Source organism: Typha angustifolia, chromosome 9 (genome assembly GCF_048772165.1).
Source record: "Typha angustifolia cultivar Huaian chromosome 9, ASM4877216v1, whole genome shotgun sequence".
NCBI lineage: Eukaryota > Viridiplantae > Streptophyta > Magnoliopsida > Poales > Typhaceae > Typha > Typha angustifolia.
In genome coordinates, this window is record NC_133247.1 from 1756875 (window position 1) to 1771511 (window position 14637).

At 36.6% G+C, this 14637-nt stretch overlaps 3 protein-coding genes across 4 annotated transcripts; 2 read left to right on the forward strand and 1 right to left on the reverse strand.

Annotated features, from left to right (window-relative positions):
• Positions 1 to 1667: 1667 nt before the first annotated feature.
• On the reverse strand, positions 1668 to 2883 carry LOC140767056 (cytochrome c-type biogenesis protein CcmE homolog, mitochondrial). Its single transcript, XM_073106818.1, has one exon. The coding sequence runs from the start codon at positions 2781 to 2783 to the stop codon at positions 2061 to 2063; it is 723 nt and encodes a 240-aa protein (XP_072962919.1). The 5' UTR covers positions 2784 to 2883; the 3' UTR covers positions 1668 to 2060.
• Positions 2884 to 2985: 102 nt separating this feature from the next.
• LOC140767055 (uncharacterized) lies at positions 2986 to 7932 on the forward strand. 2 transcript variants are annotated; one of them, XM_073106817.1, is made up of 15 exons: positions 2986 to 3447; positions 3917 to 3995; positions 4100 to 4189; positions 4260 to 4304; positions 4376 to 4411; positions 4782 to 4817; positions 4908 to 5007; positions 5082 to 5146; positions 5388 to 5498; positions 5599 to 5732; positions 5836 to 5875; positions 6490 to 6552; positions 6634 to 6815; positions 7201 to 7234; positions 7331 to 7932. In XM_073106817.1, the coding sequence occupies exons 1-15, from the start codon at positions 3068 to 3070 to the stop codon at positions 7688 to 7690; spliced, it is 1755 nt and encodes a 584-aa protein (XP_072962918.1). In that variant the 5' UTR covers positions 2986 to 3067; the 3' UTR covers positions 7691 to 7932. The 2 variants fall into 2 exon arrangements, with proteins under 2 accessions (XP_072962918.1, XP_072962917.1); XM_073106816.1 differs by having other exon boundaries at positions 2990 to 3447; positions 7201 to 7928.
• Positions 7933 to 8982: 1050 nt separating this feature from the next.
• LOC140766486 (vacuolar protein sorting-associated protein 24 homolog 1-like) lies at positions 8983 to 13540 on the forward strand. The gene is made up of 6 exons (XM_073105857.1): positions 8983 to 9213; positions 9324 to 9400; positions 11049 to 11151; positions 12223 to 12344; positions 12975 to 13166; positions 13248 to 13540. Exons 1-6 carry the CDS (start codon positions 9102 to 9104, stop codon positions 13326 to 13328), a joined length of 687 nt encoding a protein of 228 aa, XP_072961958.1. The 5' UTR covers positions 8983 to 9101; the 3' UTR covers positions 13329 to 13540.
• Positions 13541 to 14637: the final 1097 nt, after the last annotated feature.

Sequence of the window (14637 nt, forward strand, 5' to 3'; positions counted from 1 at the left end):
CTCACATGCATAATTTTGGATGTCATAACATATTATTTCAATCTTTAATAAGAAAAAAAAGACTGATATAAGACTTCTGTTTACATTAATTTCCCATTTAATTATCTAGATGTTGCATCTTGAAACACACGTTACCAAATGGCCCCTAGATGCCTCTTGTGTGCATACCTATTTTGTGGTCAGAGAGGATGATTGAAGGGTAGGAACGTTCTTGAGAGGAAAATTCTACTTCCTGAAGTAATTTTATCATCTCCTGACATTGCTTTTGGTGGTAACCAAAAGCTGCCAGGGTTTAAAGCCTATCTTAACTGCCAAGTTTTCAAAAGGTCAATTCACAATTATCATACTGCACCCAAACTCTGATAAGGATTCTTAAAAATTAATATCTGAAAAGAGACACTTGAAGAAAAGATTGGCTTCCTTTGCATGATAGCTTAATAGGATATGGATGGAGAAGTGTAAATCTTATAATAGTTAGAAATGACAAAGTAGTATTTTAGCCTACCTCTGCCAGGGTAAACCATGATGAACCAATATGGCTGTAGGACAAACCTAGAGAAGGGATTTGTGGATAAAAAGATAAAAAAGATTAGGAAAAGAAACCAATTTGGTGATTTGATCTGGACACAAGTTAGCATTCTATTTGATATTTAACTGAACTATTAGGTTTAAAGATAATATGATTTAGGCTGTTAGACCTGGAGATTCGACTTTGGTAATCCAAAAGTGAGAATAAATTCAACTTTCAAAGAAACAAGTGAATTTTCTGCCGCAAAGCTGTATATTTAGTGGAATTTTCTGTTGTCAGATTTGTAGATTTAGTTTTTGGGTTTAGAATCACTTAGAAGTTATTGGAATTATTTATGGTGATTTAGGCTTTAATATTTTAATCAAGGTAATCAATTTTCAGTAAAGAGTTCTTCTGTTCTTAGAAAAGATAGATATTTCTCTGACACCCCTGCAGAAAAAAGTTGAGGATTTCTTAACCAACCTAACTGTGACCCAATATTGTCGATATCATGAAAAAGGAGGGTAAATCCCACAATTTATCGGATAAGACTAACTTCATTAGCATATTCAGCATAACTGGAAGCTAAATGGCTCAACTAAACCATCAAACTTATTGATCTCCACCACATGTCTGACGAACTTGATCCACCTACTCAAATATATGTAAATTTTCTTCTTAAATTCAATCATTTTCTCAAGTCACGAGTGTTTCCGTTTTCAAAACTCAAAAGGCAAGTTATTTTCAAGCGAACTTTGACATACCTCCTAACTTCTAACATCTTTGCATAAGATATGGTCAGTCAATATAAGATTTTGTCCGTCAAAACAAGATTTTCTGGAACAAGCCAATGACATTTAGACAAGCATATCAAAACTAGTCAAGATTTATAAACTAAACAGTAAGAAATTCTATGATGTAAAAGGTTGACATGTAAGAACGGAGAAAAGGGAAACACCACATTACTGCCATACGTTCATACTCTCATCAACTACCAAAGAGAAGTGATACAGTAATAGGGCTAAAAGAATGCAAAGCGAAGAAATCTTTTCTAGCAAGAGTACAGTCCAATTCATGAAAGTAAATGCATATAACAGGAATAATAATAACATTAACGGTGAAGGCAATAACAATCAGTAGCATACAATCATAAAGAAACTAACTTAATGGATCAGAACTTCTATCCATAATACATAGTCACATCTCTCGAGCATGATGAAGCATCACATTACATAATGACCAATTATAGATTCTGATCTGTTTATCAAATAAATTCAAGAATCTGAGAAAAGATGAATACAATCATCTGATTTAAAATAGTGCAAAGTATAACGTTATGTATCTCATTTTACCAAATTTATTCATCTATCTGTAAGGACGCAAAATGTTATCATCCATCACTATTATTTCCCACCCAAAATTTCTGATGTTCTAAAATACAACACCATGGATTGCCCACAATTGGTTTCAAAACTATAACTTTCGCCTCAAATTAATAGAAACGAAACTCAAATAAATAATCAAAGTACCAAAATCTTGAAATAAACCTGAATTAGGTCTGGGCGTCAGTATGAGTTTCCTCCATCTTCTTCTTGTTCCTCTCAAGCGCCTCCGCCACTTCCTTGGGCATATACTTCTCGTCGTGCTTCGCAAGCACCTCCGTCGCCTTAAAGAAGCACTCCCCGCTCCTCGCCTTTTCCGAGGCCTTCGAGCCCGCTCCCTTCCTAATCTCCTCGTCGAACGGTCTAACGAAACCTTCGACGACGACGGAGTGGCCCTCGCGGAAGAGATCGGGGAGGGACCCCTCGTACTTGACAAGCATGTCGGTGATGAGATCAGTGACGACGAACTCCATCTCGGGGGAGGAAGAGGAAGGGTGGGAGACGGAGCCCTCGAGGACGAGGCCGCCGAGGCGGAACCGGTTCCTGGAAGGGTTGGAGTTGAAGCGGGCGAGGGCGTCAGTGGGGGTGATGTAGAAGACGAGCTGATCCTGGAAGTTGGAAAGGACTATCACGATGAAGCCGGCAACGCAGCTAAAGGTTAGGGCGTAGGTCCAGAGCCGCCGGTTCTGGAGCTGGCGAGCTCGAGCGCCGATGTCCACGGAGCGGTGGCGGCGGGTAGAGGAGGTAGCGAATTCGCGGCGGAGGAGGAGGTGGAGAGGGGAAGAAGAAGCCATTGGAGGAGGAGGGTGGAGATGGAGATGGGAAGTGGAGCGAAGGAATAAGGGGGAGAGGGCGGAGCGGAGGCGGGAGGAGAGGAGGAGGCGAGAAGCCATTGGAGGAGGAGAAGAGATCTAGTTGGCTAGTAGCGGGGGAGGAAAAGAAGGAAGGAGAAGAGGAAGGAGAGAGATTAGCTCGTCCGGCACGGCACTGGAGAAGAGTCCATTAGTTACTCTAACGAGGGTTGACTGGAAAAGTGAGAAGGCCCACTATATCTTTAGATGGGCTTAAAGATAGAAGGCCCGAAAGATTCACCGCTAAATGAAGCGCCAAACTCTACGGTTTTATCCTTGTTCTTGAGGACTTGAGTCTTGAGAGTTGAGAGCATCTGTCCTTTCTCATGGCGTCGAACCCTTCTTCCGGTTCAAGAAGAGTGCCACGCCACCAAGCAGCGCAGGAAGTAGAAGCGGAAACTGAGGACGAGGATGAGGACGACGAGGACTACAATCCCCAAACCGACTCCGAGGAGCCCCACCGCGACCCCGCAAGCGAGGAGAGAGCGGCGGCTGTGGAGGGCAATGTGTTGGAACTGGAAGCGGCGCCGACCGTGGTGATCATCGAGGATGGAGATGGAGGGGGAGCTGTATCGAAAGGGGAAGAGGAAGAGGAAGAAGACAGACAAGAGGCGACCGGAGGGGGGGTTGGGATGGATAAGTCTTCCTTGCCCAATTGCCCCGTCTGCTTGGAGATGTGGAAATCCGAGGGGCCTCACCGTGTCTGGTAAGAAGGATTGAAACTTTTGTGCTCATTCTCGTTGCATTATTGCTCTTGCGTTCGAAGGTACACTAGGGAGTAGAAAATCCTTACTATTTTGGTTTTCAAGTGTTTATGCACTTGAAAATTATTGTTCTTGATTCCGTTTTCCATGTGGTTCGTGTGGAATTTTGTTGCATCGTTATCCTTCGTGTGGAGAAACCCTTGGAAGTACTTATTCTTAAGCACAAGGGTAGTAGTTTTGTCGGGGAATGCAGGTCAACAATTTGCATGGAGTTGGATCCTGTTTTCTTTTTAAGGATGGGTTTCTCAAGCATATAATTTGCATCGTAGTTACTTTGAAGAAAAAGTGTGATGCTATTATATGCTCAATGCTGTTGAATTATATTGCACTATAAACATTCTTATTCATGATCGTAAAAAAATTTAGGCGTCTGTTTCTATTCTTCTAATTAAAATTTTCTTATTAATATAGCTGTATTCCTTGTGGGCATGTGTATGGTAGATCTTGCCTAGAGAGATGGCTACGCCAATGTAGCAAGAAAATAGGAAAGGTATGCACTCATACATTCAATTGCTAGATATTGTTTTATAAATCCTCTGATACTTAAATTTCTTTTGCCTGCTTAGCTCATTTTTCCCTTCCCCTGTGTTGCAGTGTCCTCAGTGTAGTAGGAAATTCAGGAAGAAAGAGATCATTAATCTGTATGCTCCGCTAATAGTTGTGCCAAATGATGATTTAGAAAAGGTTAGGTTTTGTTCCTTAGGTTGATAAACATGCTGGGCATTTTAATTGCTAAATTACGCGGTTTATGCAGGAGCTGCTTTCTTTACGAGAAAAAAATGAATCCCTTAGTCTGGAGGTAAGCTAATTTGCATGTCCATATGAGAGCTCCTTATAAATGCTCGAGTTATACTGTTTTTTCTCATGCAGAGAGAGCAATTACTGGAAGAGATACGCAAGCATAAGGTACAATTTAGGTGTCTTTTCAATGTCAGAAGGTGTCCATAGGAACCATTTTTTTTTATCTCTACATAATTCATGGCTCCATGCTGTTGAGTTTTACTTATTTTTCCATCATATGTACATGTGGTGTTACTTTGTAGAGATTGTCCGATGTGATAATGTATAACGTGTGTGGATACTGATTAACTGTTTCTCATGCCATGAATTCACCCTCGAAGTTTATTTCTCTTATGACTTGCAAACCCACCTTTGATGTCATATTGTTCCATGGCCCACTTTTGCTAGTTGTGTATTTGGGAGAATCATTTTGCTTGAGACATGTAGAAACATGTGAACTCCATCTGTAGACTGATTTTTTTTGTACGGCTTGCAGAAACATTCACTAGCTAGCGAAAGCTTCGAGAGACGGGTATCAGATGGCTACGTACTTCTTCCCTTCATGTGATTGTGATTTTTTGACCTGTAACTGCAGAAGTTTGTCAAAATTCTGGTTATGCAGAAAATGGCATGCATGGAGCTTCCATCGACAGGAGCAATTTGCAAAAGCTTTTTCGAATATTCTGATCAGAGGCTGCAATCCTTTGACAGAGCCTCCTCTGGTAATCCTTTTGTAGGATATTTCAGCTTCTTTGTTAAGCAAATTTGATAACAATGATACCCTATATGCTTGCAGAAAACATGTTTCTGACAGGTGACAGTAGTTGTGCTAGTTATCCTTGTCGCAGATTTGTCTTACAGGTCTATCATCTTCTATAATTGTTTTTTTTTATTTGGTGTGTTTAATGGTTCAAATCATGATATAAGCTTTTAGATCATTGAGCTTAGACATAAAATGAGATCTTTATCTTCATTGTCAGATTCATTTCTGCATTTGTGCAGTTGATTATCAATAGCTTCCTTTTCTTGCTGGGTTCAGTAGAAGATAACTGCTGCCCATGCATATGCACTTTTTATTGTCGTTCTCTTTTTTAATTGATAGAATGAGATGGTGATAGATGGAGCCCGTACCCTGGGAATTGATGCATCTAGCCATATACTAATTGTCTCTGGGAAGACACCTGGAGTAGGAGGGGAGCATGTCCTTAGTAAGGTACAACTTCCTGATAGATGCTTTCATAAATGTCATGAAACCACTATCTAAAAGTTTGTCAGTGCCTATTTCCACTTTGTATTTCCATCCTTTTGTGCAGATTAGCTTGTTAGCTCCACAGGAAATAGAGAAAACTCAATTGCCCCGGGATACTAAAGCTGTTAGGGATCTCTGCATCCTTCAAAGTGGACTTGCACTACTTGCTTCACTGGGCAGTAAATTATTACTTTTTAGGTGCATAGTAATTTTATTGGACATGATGCTTTTAGTTGGATTTTGAAATTTTAATCTGTTTCTGGATTTACTATGTAACATAATGTTTCATGATGTGTTTCAGCCAGACAAACAACAACGTTGTCCTCCAATATGACTTACCGGTGATTCTTTAACTTACCTTATAATGTTTTAAGGTGTTGGTGGATGATGCCTGTTCTGATATTTACTTCAAAAAGAGCATATTGTATTTATGTGATTATCTATAGAAAATTTCCTTTTATGTAGATTAACTGTAAAATTTTCTTCTTACATAATTAACTAGCACTAGAATTTAGGTGATAGACAAAAAAATATCTATGTTTTAACTACTTTCTCTAATCTGCTACATGCAGAATTTGTAAGTTGCTTTTAAGATACTTTATTAGTTATTTTGCTTGTAAAAGGGAAAAAAGGATTCTTATTAGTTTATCAACCCGTCGTTTTGCAGCTGATATGTTTTTTATGTGAATAAGTGGCCTTGATATAAGGAACTTAAGTCAACTTCCTTTTGATTGTTTTGATATTCACAGATGATTGATGAATTCAACATTTTCTAACCCCTTTTATTTGAATAATATCTAAGAACTTTACTTAATTTTGCAAGGACTACTGCTTATTTTTGAAAGCAATGATGTTCTAAGTTCTAACTAATGATCATACTGAAAATGTAAACTTCTTGATGATATTATGTGAAGCTTGTTTGACAAATAAATGGATCAATCTTGTATCTTTGTAGGCTCCTGCCTGGTCGTGTTCAGGAGATAACAGCAGTCCATATCATCTTTATGCTGGAATGCAGGTTTGCTTCTTGCTAGGTTTCTTCCTACTATTTTTTTTCCAACAAAAATTCCAGGTGACTAATTCTCTTCTTTTAATACAGAATGGCATGCTTTTGGTATTTGATGTTCGCCAAACTGCAGGACCTGTGCAATCTATGAAGGGGTTGTCTACGCACCCTATTCACACTGTTCACTCTGTCCTGCTTGAAGATGGAACCAGGAAAGCCCTTACAGCTTCTTCTGTAGGCCCTTGCATGTGGGAAATTGATGGTAGTGGAGAAAGGTTAGTTATAGCTTGCAATCATTTGCTTTCATCACATCCATCTTTTTTCTCGACGTGGAAAACTGAAATTAAGCACTTCAGCAGAGAGAGATTTAGTGTATCTTGCTTTTCTTTCTATTCCCTTTATCTTGATCTTTCTTTTTGGAAGAATAATTTGTTTTTCAAATGCATCCTTTTTATATTATTGTTTCTTTCTGCACAATGTATATCCTGATGCAGCCTTTTAGATTTTTAGCAGTAGTGCAGTCTGACATTATTGGAGCACTTCCTATTTTATACCGCTAAACTGTTGTCTCTGAAGTCATCAGACATTTGAGAAGTTGTAGTAAACATGCTATCGTAGGATTATACAAACGCTTGACATGGTTCCTGTGTTTCATTTCAGGCCATCTTTGATAACTCCCATGGATGATCTAGACGTATGCATTTCTCTTGCTTATGGCACTCCAACCGCTGATATTATAGCTTCATTTCGTCCTAAAGTTGACTTATCAAATGATACCTTGTCATCTCAGACTTGGGGATCACCTTCACCTCCAATTTCCAATTCAGGAAAGTTAGGTTCTCATGTCCTCTTTAAGAGGGCAAATGGCACATCGTTTTGCAAAGACCAAGTTTGCTCTGGCTATGTAAGTAAACTTCGAATGTCAAAGTCCGCGATAATATGCCCTGAAACCGGCCCCGCGCTGTTTGCTTATGGGGATGAGTCGTTCTATGGAGTGCGCATTTGGCACCTGCCCTCCTTTCAGAAGTATACAGATCTCAAGCCGCATCGGCACCCAATTCTTGATTTGAGGTATGCGGCAAGCTCTACAGGACCCGGATTTCTGGGCTGTTTAAGTGAGGAGAAGCTGCAGTTGTTCACTAGTTTTTAAGACTCTTCAACACCACACTTTTGCTCTTAAATTTGAATGTTGTAGAATAGTCCATAGGTACCAACATGCTCTATTACTTGTATATATAGTACTTAAAAGCGGCTCTGCTGCCACCCAGTCTTCGAAATTATGTCATAATTCGAGTTTTTTGGTAAGTTTCACTTGGAACTTTTGAAGGAAGTCATAGCGACGAGGGGTCGACTTGTTGGTCAGAGCGAGATGAGCTTTGTTTGTGTTCTTCTCAAAATTAAATTTAGGAGAAATTATATTTTATCCTTTGGTAGTTAGGTCTAAATTTAATTTATTTCCTATAGTTTTATTTGTATTATTTTTTCTTTCTATAATTATATTTAAATTAAAACTACTACTTTTTTTTATAATAGTTAATCAATTTATAAATTAAATTTGAAGATATTCACACAAAAACTGTAGATAATTGAATAAATTTTCTAATGTATTTAAAATAATATTCAGTGAATTTTAGATGACAATAATATAATAAAAGTATACATATATTTAATATATTTTTATTATTTAAAATTTAATCGATATTAATTTAGATGTATTAAAAAAGCTTATATAATTATTTAGAAATTTATTTGTAATAAATATTTTAAATTCAAGTACTGTTTCATTTGAATATAATTATCAGGGGTAAAATACATAAATAAAATTACAAGGAGATAAATGACTTTAAAATTATGGGTAAAATATAATTTTTTCCCTAAATTTATCAAACTCAAATACAAGTCAAACTAAAAAAAAGAATGAAGTTTTTAGCTTTTATTCCGCTCGAGAATAATTTTAAGTTAGATTGTGTATTGGCTCAATGAGCTAAGTCAAGTTCGTGCTCAATTGGCTAGACACTAATAAATTATGGAACTAAAATTTAACAATTAAAACTCAACCCAACGGTTAGAATACTTTAGTAACTAAATTTCGACAGTTAGGTTTGATTATATAGGTCAAGATTATACACAAATATATATTGAATCAAGATCTGGCTTGGGTATTGAACCCAAGAACCGATGCAAATCAATTTATATAGTAAATTGATATAAAAGCAACAAATAGTAAGATTTATAATAACTAAATTTTTACTAAAATCTCGCATATATATGCTACGCATGGTTTAAGATAATTACGTATTGGAGTTGTAACAGATATAATTTATAATTAATTAGATGTTAATAAAAGTCTTTGGATCCGCTTTAATCGGATTCGGATATGATGATCTAGTGGACTCCGGATCCATACGCCATAGGATTTTCTCTATCCCCTTCCTCGCCAAAACGACTATTGCGTCGTGACCAGGCTACGGGGTCAGAACTCGGGAAGGGAATAAGAGTAGAGGAAGAATAAATAAGGAAGAGTAAAGAGAATAGCAATCACTTATCGCGGCGAGGAGGAGATGGAGGCGGTGAAGAATTTGTTGAAGCCGAAACCGAATCCGCAGCAGCAGCTGAGGGATTGGCAGCGCCGCCTCCGGCAAGAGTGCCGCAACATCGAGCGTCAGATCCGAGGTATCGCTCTTGGATTCCCAATTTGTTTGATTTCCAATTGGTGTGTTTGATGGATATTATCGAGTCCGAGGGAAAAAAAATTTCACGCCTTTCTGATCGCGATCTCGCAGACGTGCAGAGGGAAGAGAAGAATGTTCAGAAGGCGATCAAGGAGGCCGCGAAGCGGAATGACATGGGATCCGCTAAGGTTCTAAGTTTGATTTGGTTATTTTCTTATTAAATTGTATCCGTTAGCGTGTTAGAATACCTTTTCGTAATTATTATTGCACGATTGTTGTTTATATAGGCTGATTTAGACAGTAAAATCACCATGACAAGTGATTGGTTTAGGAGTACTTAGAGGAATTTTAGGGCGAGGAATCATTAATTGAAATATTGGAATCTATTTCTTTTGTCACTTTTTTGTTTCATCCTAATGAAATGACAGATTCAAGGAAACCAAGAATAGACGACTTTACGATTTGGCCAAGTTGTTCTTTTACAACTTTAGGTCTATATCCTGATATTTATATTGGACATGCATCCTATCATTCTCAATTCGTTGCATCATTCATCTTGTTTACCTGTGCGATCTTTATTTTGCAACATTTAAAGACTGATTAGAGTTATTTTCCTCTAAGGAACAACGACAAAGCTTTCTGTCAACTATCCAAAGTCAGTTGTTTGGATTTTTCATTCTATTGAACCTGACCAAGGTCGTCCACTCATCTTAAACCTATCATATCTTAATTTCACCCAAGCAGTGTTACTTAGGCATGTGAACCAGATATGAGGTATCATGAGGAAACCTACAAGGCAACTATGAGAAAATCAGTGTAAACACCTATATTAGGTTGCATGAACTTATATCATTGGTACAACTGATAACATAGATTGTTTCCATGGTTTATATTCTGATTTTGTTATTAGATATCATGTTCTCCTTTTCCTCTATAAAAGCTTTTAAATAATTACCTAAAGTAAAATCATAGTACATTGAGGTAAGAACTCGATGTTCTAAAGTGTTTAGAAGCTATCATGGTTTTGAAAGGTGTTTTTTTTGGCGGTCCCCTTGGTTGGGTGGTGCACGGATTACGTCACAAACTGGTAATACGACCGTCACAAGGGGAAGGCAGTCTTGCCTCTTTTGGCCAGTTGCCATATCGTTAGGTGGGCTTACAACCCACTTAGGCCTTGTAGGTCCACATGTGCCTCCTTCTTATCCTCCTATTCTTTTCTTCTTCTACTTCTCTTCCTTTTGTTCTCCCTTTTTTCTCCTTCTCTGTATTAGAAACTAACCACTTTTCTTTTATCAAAATATTGTATTCTCTGATATGTACTAGTGAGTTGGTGCATATCAAGCATAAACATGCACCTATTTCCTCTCATTAGCTATCATACTCTCTCTTTATATATATATATATATACACATGCACAGATACATATGTATACACATATACACATACATATATATAGTTAATTTGTGATATTTTATTGTTATGACGGTAACAATTAAAAATTTATATATGCTATTAGTATAAATTATATATCACATATAATTACTTTTTAATTTTTATATATTAAAAATGCTAGACCGTCTTGGCGTTCGCCTTAGTGCCCACCTTTCTCTTTGATGCTATGCGGTGGGGCGACTGCCCATAATTCATGGCCACATTTCAAAACATTGGAAGTTATATGTGCAAAGTGTCAAAGTCACACAACGCCAGATCTTAAACTTGTATGTCGTATTTTCTCTGTGTTATTATGTTGCTGCATTCTAATTGATTTTACTGGATGAAAATTATTGAAGTTTTATATAATCTACTATATACTTCTAATTCCCTTTTATAATGTAGGTTCTTGCTAAAGAAATTGTGAGATCAAGGAGAGCTGTGAATCGACTTTATGAAAACAAGGCTCAACTAAATTCTATTTCAATGCATCTTGGTGAACTTGTCGGTATGGCATTTTTTCATGTCACTAGTGAATGATTTATGAATGTCACTTCACATAGATTGTAATAAGGGTTAAATATATTTTACGTCTCTGTACATATGTTCAAAATCACTTACCTCTTTATACTTTAAAGACTCCCAAACTAGTCTTTACTTACGACTAAAATGATGTTGTTAGATTTTCTATCTAAATTAATGGGGTGCTGCCAAATGACTAAAATACCCTATCAGTTTGTTAAACAAAACCGACGGTGTTTTGATCTAGTTTTTTTGTTTGGCAACTTCATCTTTTTCCCTAACTAGCATTTTGAGATTGGGAAGAAGCCATGGGTGGAAAAGAAAGCAAGAGAAGAGCATTTGGTATCAAAGATTAAAAAGAATTTATATAAGAGGGGAGGGGCATTTTTGTCCATAAAAAATCAGAAAAAGAGGGAAATGAGCTTACCATTCTGAAAATATTTGGGTGCACCACATTAATTTAGATAAAAAATCTAATGATAATATTTTAGCCGTAAGTATATTGACTCATTTAAAACTTTTTAAAATATAGAAGTGTAAAATGATTTTTGGCATAAGTATAGGAAGAAATATATTTAACCCTTGTAGGAATTTTGAGAACAGAGTCTGATTTCATTTAACCCTATTTTCATAGAACCTATGTGCTTTTGTTTGAAGAATCAAACTATTCTCTGAATCTAATAAGATTAAATACTTAATTAGAGTTTATTATTTACTATTTGCTAGTCTAAACTATACTCATCTTTGATTGTGTGATATTATTTTTAAATCAGGAATTCAGCACAAAACTTTAGTTAGGATTTGAATTGAAAAGTTCTTGCCATATGAGTAAAAGTTTATCATAATTTACACCAATAGCCCATATTTGCAACAAATTTGGTCCTGAACCTAGTTAGTAGAATTTCAAGCACTCAGTTGTGCATCTGTTCCAAACTTCCAATTGAAATAGCAAATTTTAGTTTTCTGCTTCTGCTCTCGTCACGCTGCTAGTTCTTTTACTTGCCTTGTTAACCATGCATTTTTGCTTATAATATACTGGTATATCTCACTATTTCAGCAACTGCGAGGACTGTGGGCCATTTGTCCAAGAGCGCTGAGGTTATGAAGCTTGTCAATAATCTTATGAAAGCTCCTGAAGTGGCTGTTACAATGCAAGAATTTAGCAAAGAAATGACAAAGGTATATCATTTGCTCGTATATAAGCCATATTAAGCCATATCATATCCTAAAAACAGATTTAAAGGGAAAACATTGCCAAAATTATTAGGATAATGATACTTCCCTTAGTACATTTGGATTAATATGCATTCTTATGTCTTTATCTCACTAAATCTCCCAAGCATCTTAACCAGGATTTGCGCCATCTCTTTGACAAAATAGTTTTACTCCCTGCAAAAAACGATGTAGGAGAAATTTGATGGAAATTTTCTTTTGGGACTTATCATTGTTGCAGTGGCTCCTATGTGTTGAGTTCGCTGGACTTGCTTGCCTTTTGGGCTTATTTGGTGATTATTGTACTTGAAATCTTAGTGAGTTTAACAGTAAACATAAAATTTCTCTAGCAGTAGTATGACAGTGATTATTATAAGTTGACTCTACATCCACGAACAGTAATGAATATTATGTTTTACTTATCAACTCTAGGAGCCTTGTTTTGTACCTTCCGTAGGTTCAAATCAAATAAGCAAGTTCTCTTGAGCAATCTCTTCACATGTAAATAGCATAGGCCATTATCTGAAACCATATAAGCAGAGGCACTTCTGTTGCAACTTAAGACATTCCCACCTAATTTGTATCTTGTATTATTAGGCAGGGGTAATGGAAGAAATGGTGAATGATGCTGTTGATTCAGCATTGGACTCGGAGGATATAGAAGAGGAAACTGAAGAGGAAGTCGAAAAAGTTCTTTCTGCAATAGCAGGCGAAACAGTATCACAGCTTCCAGATGCTGTTCGGAAGGAGAAAGTAAAACAGCCTTCAACAGTCGAGGCTGTTGAGGATGTAAGATTCTATTTTTTTTCGTTCTCATATGTTAATTATGTTCAGAATTACCAATACTAAATGTCCTTTATACTTTCACAGCGAGAAGCCATTGCCGAGGGTGTGGATGATGAGGAAGAACTAGATGCGATAAGAGAACGGCTTGCAAAAGTGAGGTCATAGAAGAGCTCTGCCTCTCGTATTGTTGCGATAAAATTTGCTTGTGCAATGTATTCATTGGCCATTAAGAAAACTTCACTACCTGTACCAATATAATCCACCATGATTTTTCGGTTATGTAATCATATTTTTTATGCTTTTGGTACCCATCTTGTATAGAGTCCATGTTTTACTTAAAAGAAGTTTCTACTGAATAATAAAGTACTGTTGCATAAGGTACAAAGTTCAAGCAAGCACCCAAGCAATGGGTTACTCAATGCAACTGAACAGTCCTGAATATTTCATGGTTCACACCCTGTATTTTTAATATTTACAAAATAAGCCCTCCATTTCATTTATTGCTCAAAATGCTTTGATCTTAGTCTGCTGACAATTATTTCATTAATGATAATTAAGGCCTATATTAAATAGGTGGCCCCGGTTGTTGATTTTGAAATAAGCATAAATTTATTCTGCATATTCTATTATAGCAACTAAATGACTATCTTAACAATAGTTTACCAACACTCACTTTCTAACTCTCTCTCCCCGCATCTTCTATCAAATATTTATATTTACTAATAAAATCTAACTATTTTGTCCTTTAAAAATATTTATATTTTTATATCACATTAAGTGTATTTATTACACTACTATACTAACTTACAATCATAGCTCGTAATAGTCTAAATCGATATAAAATGTATTATTGAAGTTAAAAAAGATGAACATATCTAAATTAAAAGCCACCTAAAGTATAAATATAAGTAGATGTTAGTCCGTGTAATAATAATAATAATAATATACATAATTTCAGGACTTCACCGAAACTTGTGAGACCTACCATTCCAACGATCTTTCATCCTCTCTACCTCGGTGGCTACCGGTCTTCCTCTTTTACAATTTAGACCCCAGACTCCTAACAATTCACGCAACCGATAGGCCCACCTAAGTCTTCTACAGCACAAAGTATCACATCGTGAGTCTGGTGGACTCTTTCAGGTAAGAGAGAGTTGAGTGGAATGAGACTTTTATTTAAGATTCTTTTTCTTTTTTGACAGCCAAAAAGAATGTTTGATAATGGCTATCAGTTTCATGAAACTGACACCAAACAGCCATTCTTGAGTGGAATGAAACTGACACTCTTTCAGGTAAGGAGAGTGAAGGTAAGATAATAAAGAATAAAATAAATTTAGATCAAGTTTGAATCAATGCCAGTGTCTAAATGGTGGTGAATGATTTAAGATCCCCCTCAAAAGCACTGGAACACAAGGGTTTCAATGATACTTTGCATTGATGTTGAGATCTCCCCTCTGGATCTAAATGGTTATTA